General features: G+C 36.5%; 1 protein-coding gene across 2 annotated transcripts in view; it reads right to left on the bottom strand.

Moving 5' to 3' along the window:
• ATP9B (ATPase phospholipid transporting 9B (putative)) overlaps positions 1-16464 on the bottom strand; it is a gene marked incomplete at both ends in the record, with an annotated part of 154432 nt that overhangs the window by 83742 nt on the left and 54226 nt on the right. For both annotated transcript variants that reach the window (XM_079533223.1, XM_079533224.1), the window contains 2 exons: positions 1851-1931; positions 9675-9769. In XM_079533223.1, the coding sequence (XP_079389349.1) occupies positions 1851-1931; positions 9675-9769 (176 nt within the window). The remainder of the gene's footprint in view (positions 1-1850; positions 1932-9674; positions 9770-16464) is intronic.

The raw sequence follows: 16464 nt of genomic DNA, 5'->3' as shown, positions 1-16464 counted from the left end.
TGTACTGTCTGCACATGATGCACCGAAATCCATGGAGGTCAATAAAAAATTACTTCATGTGGACATCAAAATGCAGTGGAGCTTTAATCTCTCTTGATGTAGTTATGCAGGAGTGCTCCAAAATCCATCTTCAATCAGCTACCAGGTTAGTTGTGAATACATTCCTCACACAGAATTACCTACAGAGAAGTTGTTCCCACATAAAAACACTACAGCTGTGCACCTAAGTTTGTTTTGATTTATGGTCATGCACGTTTCCAAATTATCTGGCTGCTACACTGTTAGTACCGTATTTTCATAATAAGAAAAAAAGAAAACTCAGTGTGCTATTACCCTGTTAACCTACCTTTGCAAGATTTCTTTGATCACCAATGCCTAAGTAGGAAAAATGTATGCATCAGCATCACTAAGCACATGACTTTTTTTTTTTTTTTTTTTTTTTTTTAAACTGTAATGCAGATCTGGGATCAGATGCAAAAACTGATTTAGTACAGTAAGGAAGGGCTCACAGAAAAATTGGAAAGATAAATCAGGAAGTGTTCTGAAGTAACACACTGAGATATTTTACTTTGTGGAAAGTAAACTGTCAGAACTACGTACAGTAAGATCCAGTATAAATCCAAATACAAGGGCACTGTCCTCAGATGCATGCATACAGAAATTTAAAACTACCTGAGCATTTAATACAAATCTAACTGTGAAAGCACAAGGTACATCACAGCAGGTCAAATCACATCACTCTTCTTATGTGTATAAATGGAACCCACAACAGGGAGCAACTGTTTAGTTGTGATTTCCCAATGCCTTGATCACATGTACTAGATTTGTTAAAAAGACTCCACGCAGTTCAAATTATGTTTAGAAAAGCACATGCTTAGCTGTTTGGGCAGGGATGAAAATATTACAGCTGTAAATAGTTGTATCTGGGCAATTGGTCAGTGCAGTAAAAACTGTCACAGATTCAGAAAGTTGGGGGAAAGGACATTTACTTTGTAGACAGCATGAACCATGTAAATGGTACAAATTTGTCTTTAAGACTCAACAACTGCAGCATCTCATAAGCTCACATAGGACTGTGAACTTGAATTCCAATAACTGAACAAAATCTATTACCAGTTTGAGTCACTTGAGTAAAAACCCACTTTTTCTGCATACCTCCCACATTTGTTAATTCTATTGAGATATCTTAAAAGCAAACTATCAAGAGGAATGAATCAACTGAGTGTGGTTGAAGTAAAAAAAAAGTTATCTGCTAATAGCATAGATAGTGTCACAAATCTATAAAGCAATATTTCTATTTATTATATTGTTACCAGCTGTTGGGATGACTTGCTTTAAAGCATTAACGTTAGCAGGCCACCCAGTGGAACAGAGAAAATCTCACAAAAATATTTGCAATGTCATCATATTTGGTCTTGAATATAGTTAAACCTGGAAAAAAAAGGATTTGATAAAGCCCCCACATAAGTGCCTTCTAGTTTTATTTTTCAACATAACTGAACTTTTCAAGGAAAAGCTAATACTTCCATAGAAGCTGTTAAACAAGGAACATATTTATTGCACAGAAACTGTCAGCTGCATTGTGTGAGGCTGCTGAATACATTAAACCTGACACTGTAACATATTAGACATGAGACAAACAAAATATGGTGCTATACATAGAATTTCATACAATATTATAGTGGTGGCAGCAAATATACCAGATCTTCAAATCTTCTCTTTGTATTAGATTTCTGGAATATTTCATTTACAAAATATTTTGGTAAATACTTCCATGACAGGAACATGTAAATATACTCTTGTAATGCTAAGAAGAGAGGAATAGAAACGTATTTATTGACAGTACTTACCCGTGTGAAGGTACCCTCAAAACTATGAATATCCAGCTGTGGCTTCTGAGCATAAACATAAGCATTGATTGAAAAGAGATCCTGTAAAACAGATTAATGTACTTACTATTATTTAAACTTGAATTTAATTATTTTGAAGGACCTTTTAATGTAACAACTTCAGCTTATAAGACTCTTAACGCCCCACCCCAAATTTAACGCACTGAAGTTTTATCCAAAAAACACATCACTTTCTTCAGTACATGCTGTTATAAAGCTATCAGATCCAAAATAGTAGTATAAGCACATCGATTTTTCATGCACTAAACTCTTTTTTTCTTAAGAGCTTGGTTTTAATTTTTTTTAAGCGTAACCTTAAAAATATTTTGCTGGTTCCTTTAAAAAAACAATAAAGTTTCTTGGTTTCATTTTATTCTTAAATGAAACTGGAAACAAATTACATTTCCAACAAGGCAAAAGCCAACTGAATAAAAGGTCAAGCAACGAACTCATCTTTTCTTGAATGCTGAAGCTCTCAGTATATCCACCTGCAGTCAACCCATGAAAACTCCTGTAGTTTTAAGAAAGTTTTGATGGTCAGGACCAACAGCATCTAAGATTTCAGAGTGAGCAGACCTCACCATCCAGCCTTGGGGAGGATTGATACCAATGCCCAGTGAGACTAAGACTCAACCTATGATGAAATGCAAGGATGTCTAGCTTCTTACAGTGTCTAGCTCCTAATTACTCAGGTTACTTCCATCCTTTATCTACTACTTGAATCTTGCAAAAAGCTAATCATACACCTTCCTCCGGGAAGCCAATTACAGAGTTATAATACCCTGTTCATCTGAGCTAGAATACGCTAGCTTCAAAATTGAACTAATTTTACAGCCTCTTTTATGGACATGTAATCAAATAGCCCAAACATAGTGATTTTCAAAAATACTACAATTATTTTCTGATCATAATTGAAATATAACAAAGATCTGAATTTGACTAAAACAATTAGAACACTACAGAAATGAAGTTGCAATTGTTCAAACATGTGTTAATGAGCTTTAAAGCCTACACGTCTGTACCTTTCTGTTACTCTGACACAACAATGATAGATTTCTGAATATAATCTGTCACTTTTCCAGGAAAGAGTGGAAACATTTTCTAATCTATTGTGACTTTATCAAGCATGTTTGATTATAAAATGTGTAGGCCTATAAATAAATCATTAGTTTGTATTTCAGCTCACATTCTGTAGAAAAATGTCTTTTACTTCATACCTTGCAAAAATAGTATTTAACATACTTTTTAAAACATGAATTTAATCAGACCTCTTAAGTTATCTTAATCTTTAAACTATTAATCATTCATTTTAGTCTTTCACACTGCTTCATTCATTGCACCCTTGTTCTTTCTATCTACGTTCATCAGCTTCATGAGAAATAATTCATATGAAACTAATACACAAGCAGCATCCTATACCCTCGTCATTCACTTCTTTTGAATCTGTTATCACCTACAATTTAGCCAATCTGGGTTATTATGTGCTTTATTATGTAAAGAAAAATAAAGTCTCAGTAATGGATGGTACGTCAGAAAATTAATACCATGCTCACACACAATACAAACTGCTAGTGAAATGCACCAACCCAGAACTTATCCCTTTTCAAAGAATGCCTTAGCAGGAAGCAAGATTAGAATAAAAAGCAGCAGAAATATCTGCCTTTAAGGTGTACAGGCATTTGTGCAGTGATATATTTTCCCACTTTCCAATCTTTCTACAGGTAGTTGCTTCTACTGTGACATCCTCCTTTGTTATACTTTAAATGTTAAAATTTCTACCACATTCCTTTTATTTTATTTTATTTGTTTTAATTCTCCTTCGGTATTTCTGATTTAAAACCCAAACTTTCCTGTTTTTTTTTAAATTTTTTTTATTATTATTTTTTAATTTCAACTTAACCTCACCTTTCTGAAATACTGAGACCTGCACACTGCCTACACACTTGTGGCATTATTCTAGACAGAACACCACAAACTGCAAGCAGCTGAGTATTGGGAAAAAAATAAGACAAAATCTTCTCCAGGAGAAATCTGGGATGGAAGTTCATTGATAGAAAGAAGTTACACAGCCTATTACATGTGCTCAGTAGCTTCCTAAATCACTTCTTCATTACTGGGGAAAAGGGAAGGGAAAAGGACGTTTTCTGTACTGTAGACCAATGCTCCATACAATGAATAGGCATCATTCTTTCGCCAATAAAATACAGAAGCTGAATTCTCATAACACAATGGTAAAAAGAAATCCACAGAATGGTTATAGAAGATTGACATTTACATATGAATTGCATTCAACAATACAGTTTACTGTAGGAGCACAAAGATGTCCCTTCACGCAGCGCTGCTTTCCCAGTAGTGCATTTCTCATCTCAATGCATTAAAAGAAAACACAATGGAGAATTCAGCCAGGAGGCTTCAAGATTTGTACACAATGCTAAGTGTAAATATAACTTTAGCTCTCTGAGGAAGTAAGATGTACCTGGTCAAGCTTGTGTCATTGCTTCCCTCTACAGAGAAGTAGGGAAAAGAGAAATTTCCTCTAACAGAGATTGAATGTTTTTTAAAAACCAGAGAACTATTAATAGTTTAACTAATAAGTAGCTTGGACTACATCAAGTTTAGCTTTATGAAAGAATAATTTGCATATTATAAACATCAAACCAGTACTTCATTGAAGCAGATTTACTCTACCCGTATGTTACGAGCAGGGGGATTGTAACGAGTGTAGATTAAAGTAAAAACAATAAACCTAAACCTTAGGCAATAAAAAGTTATTTTTATATAATTGTAGATCAGATGTTTAAAAAAATGACGTGATTACATCACGCATTTCATTCCCTGTAACATGAAAATAATAATCGAAAAGAAATCATTTCATCCTTTGCACTGAAATTCAGGAGATGACTTGATGATACAGTAACAAAAATGTTCTCCTTTGCTTTTCACAATAGTAATTCACCAATCACCCTGCAGCTACCGGTAACACAGAAAAAGCTCCTCTGTTAGGTCAAGGGCAACATTTGTTCACCTTACTTAAAGATCATTAAAATACATTCTTAATCATAACATGTAGTTCATTACAAATAAAATTGCTTTTGGTTCAATAAAACTAATTAAATATAAATGGCATTGTTTACTGCTGTATGGATCTTTTGATATAAATCAGCAAGTCACCATTTATTGAAAATTACAGTGACCTCATTGCTGTTAATAAATTTACTTGATCACTTAAGCCAGAAATGAATGCCCCAGAATGTGTACACTGCAATTAAAAAACCACTTCACCTATAGCTATGAAGCTGCAAGAAACCTAATCTAGTTTTCACAGTATTTGCAGCTCAGCCATCACTAGATGACCCGCTGAAATTTTAATTCTCTGATCACAGTAAGTGCTTTAGGAAGACAACAAAATCTGCACTGATCATCTTCGTGGTGTCATCTGTTCTTTAAGAAAAGGTCTGAAGGTCTGCAGGCACATTTATTCTGGGTGTCACAGCGGGTAAGGTTACAGCACTGCTCTCTTGGTGTGACTGACAGCTCTCAACAACACAAGATACTCACAGCATTTATGTCAGGTAACCAAAGAAATTAAAAATGCATGATTCTACGAACTACGCAGCATATATTACTTAAATATATGACCCAATTGTTTAGTCTGCTTTATGCACAACTTGCACGTGTTCCCTTACATGATTAAAAATATAATTTAATATGCAAAAATAAACTGTCGGATTTGAAAATGCCCTACAAACACATGGAGAAGACACTGTAATAGGAGTCAACACCTGGAAGTCAGAAAAACCACAACTGCAACAAATATCAGCTATCTCAAAGAGAAGTTTAGTTAAATCCATTTCATCCAGCAAAGGAAAAAATTCTGAAAATGATAAGAGAAAAAATAGATCTCAACATCAGCCTGGAGATATTGAGGGCAAAATGGCTTCCCTGAGACAGGACCCCACACCAGTCTGCATTTCTAAACAGATTCGTTTTGTGAATGGAACCTGTCCAGCAAATTACTGGTTTATCATAAAGAAATACAACTTTAACCACAGAATCCTAACCCAATATTGTACCCAACATAACAAATATGAGCACTTCAGTTTAAAATGGCATAGAATTCCAACACGTCTGCTGCATTTGAAATGGACAAACCTAAAAGACTTTTGTGTTCTCTAAACAGTTCTTTGTAGCCAGAGAACTCATTACACTCCATCCATTCTCTGTCCTCTACCAACTAATTTTACACGTAGCAAAAAGCAGCATAGCACTGCGGCTAAAAAAACACAACCTACACACAAACAACAACAAAAAAACAGCCAAACTCTGTCACACCAACCCTTAAAACTTGCACTCGGTTTGAGATCAGCTGAAAAGACCTGAAGGAAGGGCCCTCAATGTGCCAGTTTGCCACAGCTATTCCTCTGGCAGCCCAGCAGGTGGCAATCTAGAATTATGGCACAAGAGGCCCATTTCAGCCCTTCTTTTTTTTTAAATCTTCACACAATCTTAAAATTTGTAACATGTAAATTATAGGTACAGAAAGACAGAAGACTTTTAGTAGCATACGAACTGTGGAAGCAACAACATTGATAGAATGGAAGTGTTAGAAACATATTTATTGTAAATGAGTTGGTATATGAGCAGGCCTATTTCTCAAAATTCCCTAAAGCAAAGTAGGTTTTCATGAATGACAATATCAAAAAGAAAAAAGAAAAAAAGAAAAAAAGAAGAAAAATAAAAAAGTAGTATCAAAATAGATATTCCTTAACTGAAATGTTTTATTTTCATCACGCCAAGACTTGCGTTTTCAAGACAGGAAGAGATCCTCAACTATATATTTTAAGCATGCTTTTTTGAATACAGTTTGGACTTCAAAGAATGACAAAACCACCTACCTCTACAAAAACAACATTACATTGTTAAAGCATCTATTCTATTGCACCAATATTTTACAAACCATATTTTTATGCTAACTACTATAAAAACATGATTCTGCCCACTGCATTTTAATCTGACTTTAAAAAAACAACATGTGTAAGGTGTACACATATAGTGATCTTTCCACACTTTGTGACTCTATTAGGAACTACAAAAATTAATGGCATTTTTTACATGACTTTGAATTCCATGGTTTTCTTAGAGCTTCACATGAACATTACGAAGTTGCTCTTACAGTTTCTTCAGACGACAGATAGCATGTGCATGTTATTAACATCTCATTGAAGGCAGAAGTATCTGCAGAAGATAAGTACTAACTTGCTGCCTGCAGGAACAGACACAGCCGTCTGCAATGCATGCTGGACTCCATCTCTTGAGGTCTCTTCCAACCTCTGTAATTCTGTGCAATTTACCTTCTGTGAAATCTATGGGATCCCCTAAAAAACATTTGGCTGCCATTTTCCTCAAGCAATTTGAAACAAATTTCCCCAAACAATTTGAAGAGAGACAGGCCCTAGGAGTGAAGCACTGCAAGCAGTTCAAGACCAGTTAGGAATTAGCCATTTAAAATGGAGATAAAATCCCACACATTACAGAAATATAAAGGTAATCTAAAATCAATATTCTCTGAAAATAGTGGTTTGGGAAAAAATGCTATACTGATAAGAGTGAGGGAACTACCAAGAGACAATGGTTTGACCAAACCATGCAATTGGTAAGTTAAAAGATTGTTTAGTTTACTCGGCAGAAAATATCATATGAAGTGTCATGAAGACCAAATCTTGGCTCATGTGAGGTAAAGAATTATTACATCATAACTATGTGGATGTAGGAGAGAACACTAGCTGCTTGGTTGCTTCCATTTCCTGCTGGTAACCAGGTGAGGCTTGTTAAATGATTATGTGAATTCAGATTGTCAGTTACAGCTCACGAAAAGGGAGAACTTGAAAAGATAAGCAGGACTTAGGCTAACAGCAGTAACTATAAGTAACTAAGGAAGGAATGGTTACTATATTGGACAGTTAATTCATGCTGTTTCCAGTTTGAATTTCTCAGTGATATCTCGCTCTTCCATCCCCTACATGCCCCAAACAATCAGGACTTGAACCAACCTTCACTTCTGCAAAAACTTGAGGCTGCATGTCCTGCCACTCAAATGCAGATCCTCCAATAGATTCCAATTTATTCTCCATAAATAAAAACAAGTGCAATACAGATATTTACTTCCTTTAAGTCAAAGGCACAGGTTTAAACATTATTTTATGCCATTGTTGTAGATGATCAACAATATACTTCAGTCAAATCTATTCATAAACTTTTTCCCCTAAACAAAGAAGAAAACATAAAAGTTTTAACACAACAATTCTCTGTTGTACTGGGTCTCTTTCTGCATTGCTCTGCAGGAAGAACCGCAGTCAACAAATACAGTTAAGTGATCCTTCCAAACAGAAAGGGAAGTTAAAACAAAAAACAAACAAGAAACCCCACTTAAGTTGCACACAGCTGTGAGCCATAAGAAAAGACCTAATTAAAGAAAAAGAAGATAGAAAATAGACTGGATTTTAGGCAAATGCGTGCTCAGTAGATGTTCTGGAAAAATAACATTTTTATGAGAAAACAAGGTGGAGCAATCACTGTATGCTACAAACTGACAGAAGACACATTAGCACTAACACTGAATTCAGCCGCAAATTATACAATTCCAATTAAGGTCACTTTCTGCACTAGAACTGCTGTCTAATGCCTCATCTAAATACATCCCTGTCTGTCATCAATCTTCAGTTCCAGTCCTCATTCCCAATTCTCTAAGTTCAAGCCTATGGGATTTTTCTCCTTGTCGCATGTGAAGCCAGTAGCCCAAACCACCATGAACACAGGAAATTTCTCTACCTTTGACTGCCTTTAGTGTGGCAGGAACTCTATAGTTTCCTAACAATAATTGAACAAATCCTGCTAAGATCTGGCAGATCACCAGTCTCTTATTTGTACTATTGAGATGGCACATGCAACTGATACACTCTTCATTACAACCAATGGATCCAAATACCCAAAATTCTGTACAAACAAGCTTTTACAACCTTGCATCTTGAGTACCTTTTTAGAGGAAGCCTCTTAACATCAAGAGAACTCTTCTATAGAACAAGATTCTCCAAGATATGACACAATTTAGCATCTTATTATGAGATGCATCTATAAAAACCTATTTCTAGCAGAGATATGTCATATTTTGAACGTAGATGTATTTATATGTATTTAGTGTCCATTTTAACAATTTTAATAGCTTTATGTATTTACCTACACTTCAGATGTGCAGATATATTCAAAAAACTCACACTTGTAAACAGATATTCACATAAGTGCTAGGAAATTCCCCTTGCATGAACTTCCACACTTCATCTACTACATCACTTCATCAGAAGGTCTACTGACTTTACCATCGAAGAGCACACCACTGTTTCCCAAGCTTTCAAATTAGTGATAAAAAGCAATGATTTCTCTGGCAAGAATGACCTGCACTTGCGGGTGAGACTATGCACAAGTATAGCACAACTGTAGTATTTTCAGTTGAGTATGGAGCTCCACGCGGGGACCACATTGTGAATCACTAAGTTGAAAGATAAAAAATCAATTCAGTCTTTGTTTCCTTTCAGTGAGAATATCTGCATGAACAATTTATCATTCACCATTCAGTGGAATACCTACCCCCAATTCATTGCAAAAAATATGTATCTGTGGTAACAGATTTTCTTCTTACACATATACCTGCAACAATTTTAGCTGTCATATCTAAAAGGCAAATATGCACATGTCCAAAATATTTTAAAAGTAAATAAATGAAATGCTTACCCCCAAAGCTGGCAATCTTTGTGTGCAACTGACAGCAACCTTCAGTTTCCAATCTGTTTCTCCATCAAGCTGGTCAGTTCGAATGAAACACGAGCCTTGAAATTAGAAAGATATGACTTGAAATTACAAAGATGTAGCTAGTTTTTAGACCTCAAAAATTCAGTTTGAGTTTAAAAAAAAATAGAGTGAAAGTAAAATAAATTTACAAACATTTAAAATAAATGTACACAAAATAAATCACACTTTGGAATGTCTGACTGCTGATTAAATGCTTTCTGCCATGAAAACAGAACATTTTTTCCTGATAGAATTAACAACTGCTTGTTTACAAGCATGGAAGAAAAAAAAAAAAAATTACAGATTTCTTAATAGCTTCTAAACAAATTTTCAAATATTACCAGAGACAACACTTCACTGGATAAAGTTGAAAAAGGTTTAACCTTTTTCTCACTTGTGCAATTCTAAAACAAGAGAATAACAAAACATTTGTAGTTTTCGTATCATTGCTGTTTGCACTTCAGAGGGTTCCATCACTTCTGTTCTTACGGCTTCACTGAAACTTCTCCCCTCACATAAACATTAATAAGGATAAAATTCAAAGAACAATCCAGGCTCCTACATATCTGACCTAAAAGAATTAACTTAAAGTTACTTTTAGTTGTCGAAGACTCAAAACTAAAGAAACTGGTCAGTATGTGCACAGTAGTTACAACATGATGGAAGCTTAAGGTACAAATACACACTGAAGAGAATCAATGTGCTCTACAGACAGAAGACTAGTATTCAAGAAACTGAAAACGAAGAGCAGTAACATGATTTCCCCCACCACAATGTGCTCCATACAACTATTCTGATGGTATCACCAAATATGGACTATTACATAGGCTACTGATATAAGGCTGAAGATAAGACTAAATAGGATTTAAAATTAAACAGTATTCTTCACGGACTTTGTTCTAAAGTAAAATACTTTGTTATATTCATTCTCTTCAAAATACTTTGAAGAGTTCAGTGGTATATTCTGCATCAGTAAGGGTGAGATACCTAGCAGCACCTAGATATTCCACATTTCAGTGCACATTCTATGCGTGGCACTGATCAGCCTACTTTCCGTCATACTTTTCCTGTACAAGACATTTCATAGTTCTCCTTACCCCTCCTGTCAATGGTTGTTCTCTTCCATCAATTTCATTTAGAATTAATACTACAGATCAATGCAGTTCAAGACCAGAGTGGCTCCTGTGAATGGTTGATTGCACATATATTCATTTAATAGAGCTCACACTATGACATGTATTGGCCAGTCACATTTCCTCTCCACTTCAGCAGTTAATTTCATCAATAACTTATCTTGTAGGCTGTTTCCGTTCTATCCAGAAAAAGAGATTGCTTTCTGCTAAGTCAGCTTTCAATACTGATCACAACAGCAAAATTGAAACAATATAATCTTCTTTTCTACTTCTAATAATTCATCAGAGTTACGTAATTTGAATTATGAGATTTTTAAACCTCACTTAACTAAGTTATAAACACAGGAGTCTAAACATACGATTGAAAATAATGCATAAAAACAATTCCCAACTCCCATGAGTCCCACAAACCTTTAACAACCCAAATACTTCCCACTGCATGGAAGTTGTGTACTTCATAATTTTAGTCAGCAGTACCTAGGACTTCTAAAATCAATATCAATGACTTCTGGGAAAAAAAAAAACAAACAACTATTCCAACCAAACCATTTCAAAATGCTTTCATCTATGTCCAGCTCACTACTTTATGTTGTTACCCTCTATTTTTCCTGTTCTTATTAAAAAAAAAACAACCCAAACTACATGTTATTACTTATACACATTAACTATATATTTATTATGCAGCCCAAGACAATTCCTCTTCACTCAACGTGGCCCAGGCAAGCCAAAAGGCTGGCCATCCATGCACAATTTGTACACCCAATTATGACACTATGTATACATTCTTAAACTCTTTGTTTTATATATACTTTGACAGAATGTTTTACATCAAAGTTAATCTATTGCATTTCTAACATGAATATGACACGCAAGGAAAGAACATTTACACAAACATTATACATTGTGAATCCCTTTGTATTCAGTGTTAGTTACTGAACCAGGAAATTATTTTCCAGTATATAGAGAAGTTTATTGTATTCATACAAATTTTTAAGTTATTTGCTGCTTAAAGGAGAAGTCATGAATTTCAATGTTTACCAATCAAAGCAGAGCTGACTACAGAAAAATGAAATCCCACACTGAACACAGGGCATCTCTAACACAGGATATCTCTAAGAGCACAAGGGCTGAGCATCAAGGAAAACTGAGAAACTGAAGTGTTTTCTTTAGGCAGTGGGAGTGCTCAGATGCCCATTATCCATGAACAATAATCACCAAATATTAGAAGACAAATTTGAACATAGTTAATGTATCTAATTTATTTTTGTTTTTACAGTGAAAGAATAGGAACGATCGGAATTACAATTTAAGGTTAAATCTAAAGGAATTACACTAGGTTTGAACAATTCAATCATTTCTCTGAAGAGCAAAGAGGGGCCCAAAACTGAACACAGTACTTAATATGTGGTCACAGCAGTACTGAGTATGGGGGGATGAACACCTCCCTGCTTTTGATGGCTATGCTATTTCTGATTCAAGCATGCTACAGACCTTTCTGGTCACCTGGACTCACTGCTGGCTCATGCTCAGCCACGCATTCGACACCCCTGAGTCCTTTTCCGCCACACAGTTTGCCAGCCACTGCCCAAAGCCTGTTACACTGCATGGGATAATTATGATCAAACTGCAGGACCAAATACTTGGTCTCGTTGAACTTTATCCCATTGTCCCAGACAGTGAACCAGCCTGTCCAAGTCCCTCGCCCCTTCCTATCCTCAGGCAGATCAATACTTCCTCCCAGCTTGGTGTCACCTGCAACCTTACTGAAGGTGTACTCAATCTCCTAGGTGAGACTCACAAGCCTATAATTCCTCGTAACGTAGAATCTAGAATCTACAAGACTGGAAAAGACCTCAAAAATCATCTAGTCCAACTTTCCACCTACTAATAATATTTCCGCACTAAATTATGTCCCTCAATACAACATATAAACATTTCTTGAATACCTCCAGAGATGGTGATTCAACCACCTCCTTGGGCAGCCCATTCCAGCAAGTGACCACTAATTCTAAGAAAAAATTGTTTGTAATATGCAATCTGAACCTCCCCCGGTTCAACTAGAGTTCACTCCCTCTAGCCCTATTGCTAGCTATGTTGGAGAAGAGGCTTACACCCACTTTGCCACCCAACCTCCTCTCAAGTAGTTGTAAAGAGCAATAACGTCCTACGAGTCTCCTCCAGACTAACAATTCCAGCTTTCTCAGATGCTCCTCATAGGACTCGTGCTCCAGACCCCTCACGGCTTTGTTGCCCTTCCATGAACATGCTCCAGCGCCTCAATGCCTTTTTTGTAGTGAAGGGAACACAGTATTCAAGGTACTCAAGATATTAAACTGGACACAATGCAATTTTTTCTGCACAGAGGAATTCACTTACACACCTCTGCTTCACACAGACTTCCATGTCAGACACCATTTTGTCAGACTACTTCTCTGCTGCCATCTGTTGCACAGCCACAAATGGAATGATGGCACTCCTACAGTCATACCACAAACATCCACCTCTGATGTCGTGGGCCAACATAATAAAATAGGAGGTATTACTTTCAGAACAGCCTTTCTATTTTGGAGCAGACATAAAAAAGCTCACTGTCATGGTTTTCCATAGGTATTCCATATCAAACATCATGCAGTGAACTGACAGAGCTGGGATGCAGTTTCCAGCAGCTTTTGTTAAGCCCACATGGTACTGGGTGGGAAGCAGGTAACATAACCATAGCCTTACTTCTGGTCAATACCATCAGCAGCGTAGTTATAAAGGCATCTCTCTCTCATTTGTTTGATTCATTACCCCTGATTCCTTTCATACTGTGTTCTCTCTCATTTCTTTACCGTTTCTAGTAAAACAGTTTCTCTTTATCTCAACCAAGTTGTAATCCCTCCTTTTCCAGCTCTTTGCTGGCTTCCCACGGGGGAACGGTTGGTGGATGGAAACCCCCTGCCATGGTTCAAAAGACTCTCAACTGGTGACACTCATCCATGAACACAATAACTTCAGGCCTTGATATATCTGGCTAACATTTGCCAAAAAAAGGGCAAGTGCTAAATACAGAGTAAGCAGGGGGAATCTCACTTAGTCACATAAGGTCTTATTCAGCATGTAAGTGCATGACACGTACAGAACAAATATTTCTGCAGATGTCTTTTACTTAAACGTGCATCAATAACACGGTTATTCATTTGTGCACTTGCCTGCTTCTAGAAAATGTGAAGAAAAGCTCTCAAAATAAAGACAGGTTGACTCTGGAAAGTGCTTGAAAATATTTAGCCTAAAGTAAAAGAGAAGCCTACAGATGAGAAAGGAAGAACAGGAAGGAAAGCTTCTTAATGACATAACAACAAAATATATGTATACACGTGTATACATAATAAGATTTCTCTTACTTAATATTATGCCCTATGCATTAATTTCTTTACTTGCCGTTATCTTTAATTTCCTGAAGTTACCATACTGTATTTACATGTGTTACTACCGCTTCAATTGTATTTTTACATAAGCTCTTCAGAGAATTAATTACAATTTTTAATACAGTCTTCTGAAAACAATTTACTACTTAGGTCATTGCAAAGTTTTGTTATGTATACTAGCTTACAGGGTTTTTAAATTATGTCATTTGGAAGAGGAACAATTGTTATGTATTACATTCTTCATTCCTATTTCATTTGGAAATGTTGTTTTTGAAAAGCAGAAAGACAGACTTGCTTACTTAAACCAATCACCTCACTAATCAGCCTGCTTACCATGTAATTTGTAAAGAAGCGTTGTTAAAAATAAAAATCCAAGTAAGAATATGGATAGCAATCTGCTTTGCAAAAAGAAAATTCAATTCAAATTTTATACAAAACAGCATCTTTTGCTTTTCATTGAAGGCTATATAACAAAGAAACAAAAACCATTCAAATGATAGGAATTATATCAATATTTAATATTTCCTATGACTGTGGAGAGAAAATTATAGTTATGCCAGATAAGTTGGTTTAGTCTGATACAGAAAGATAATTGCAGGATGTGAAACATCCTTTGTGCATTATACTGCTCAAAGAGATATCAGGCAAAGGTTTTTCAGAATGGGAATGCAACAGAACTTCCTACTTATGATGCCCTAAAACAATCAAATAGAAGCAGAATATCCTGTTACATATGCATGGTTTTTTTTTTTAGGGAATAATATTGCTGTGAAAAGCAAGACTGGCTAACAGAACTGAAATACTTTATAACACATGCATCAACACATGGAAAGCCCTCGTGCATCAGATTTGAAAAACACCAATGAAAAAATTCAGATGGGTTGGCAAGATGAACAGACAGCTTCCTTCTGCTTTCTTTTTTAAGTCTACTATCAAACAATCACTCATCTTTCCAATACAGATGGAAAGATGCTGTGGGGGCCTTTGCCAAAGGCCTTCCTGAAGTCCCAGTAGAAGACATCACTGGCTCTTCCCTTTCCCACTGACGCAGTGACACCACTGTAGAAGGCTGCAACACTGATCAGACAGGACTCGCTCTTGATGAAGCCATGCTGGCTTTCCTGTATCACCTCTCTCTCTTCCACGTGCCTTAGCACAGCTTCCAGGAGAATCTCTTCCATGATATTCCCCAGCACAGAAGCGAAGCTGAGAAGTCAGTAGCTCCCTCGGTCACCCGTCCTACCCATGTTAAAAACAGGTACAACACTGCCTTTTTTCCAGACACAGGGGACTCCACGTGACGGCCATGACTTTTCAAATGGCACCGTGAGTGCCTCTGCAACTGCATCAGCCTCTTCCTTTAGGACTCTGGGCTGCATCTCATTGGGTCCCATAGACTTACGGGTGCTCAGGATCCTCAGGTGGTCACAAACCTGATCTCTGCTTACTGTGGGAGGATCACAGCCCCCCAGCCTTCCGACTCCTCCACCTGAGGGATGTGTGAAGAGCAGTTGCTGATGAAGACTGAGGCAAAAAAATCTGTGGAGTACCTCAGCCTTCTGCTCGTCCTTTGTTACCAGCCTGCCTGTAGTGCCTGATGGTCTTGAGGTGTGTGCCTCCTTGGACCTTCCTCTTCTGGTTGATGGATCTATAAAAGCATCTCCTTTGCTCCTTCCACCCCTTGCCAAGTATGGATCCAATTGGGCCTTGGCCTTCCTGACTTCATCTCTACACAGCGTACCAGAATCCCTGTACTTCACCCATGATGCCTGTTCCTGCTTCACCCAGGATGCCTGTCCTTGTGCATCTTCTTCTGTACTCTGTACTTTGACCACCCTGTCCCCAGTTTGTTTCCAGAGAGCCTTAGCACTATTTGTTACTAATGTCAATATACGCAGTAAAGAACAATGTATAGGAAGGCAAATAACAACACAGAAGTTTCGAAAACCTTATTTAAATTTCTCTTAGAGAATAGTAATAGATATTTAGTTTAATAGATTTCTGCCTGCTACATTTTTGCCAAATATCAGCAGGCTTAAAAAAAGACTTGTTATTAAGAACTGAAGGGAGGCTAAGGGTAGAATTAAAATATAGTATGAGACATTGTATTGTTTTCCTGTGCTAAAGATGCTTCAGAGGGAAACAAGTGCATTTTACTTGTACACAGTAGATATGCATGTGTATTATTTTATT

Source organism: Tetrao urogallus (genome assembly GCF_951394365.1).
Source record: "Tetrao urogallus genome assembly, chromosome: 3".
In the NCBI taxonomy this organism is placed as follows: Eukaryota; Metazoa; Chordata; class Aves; order Galliformes; family Phasianidae; genus Tetrao; species Tetrao urogallus.
This window is presented reverse-complemented; position numbering and strand designations above follow the sequence as displayed.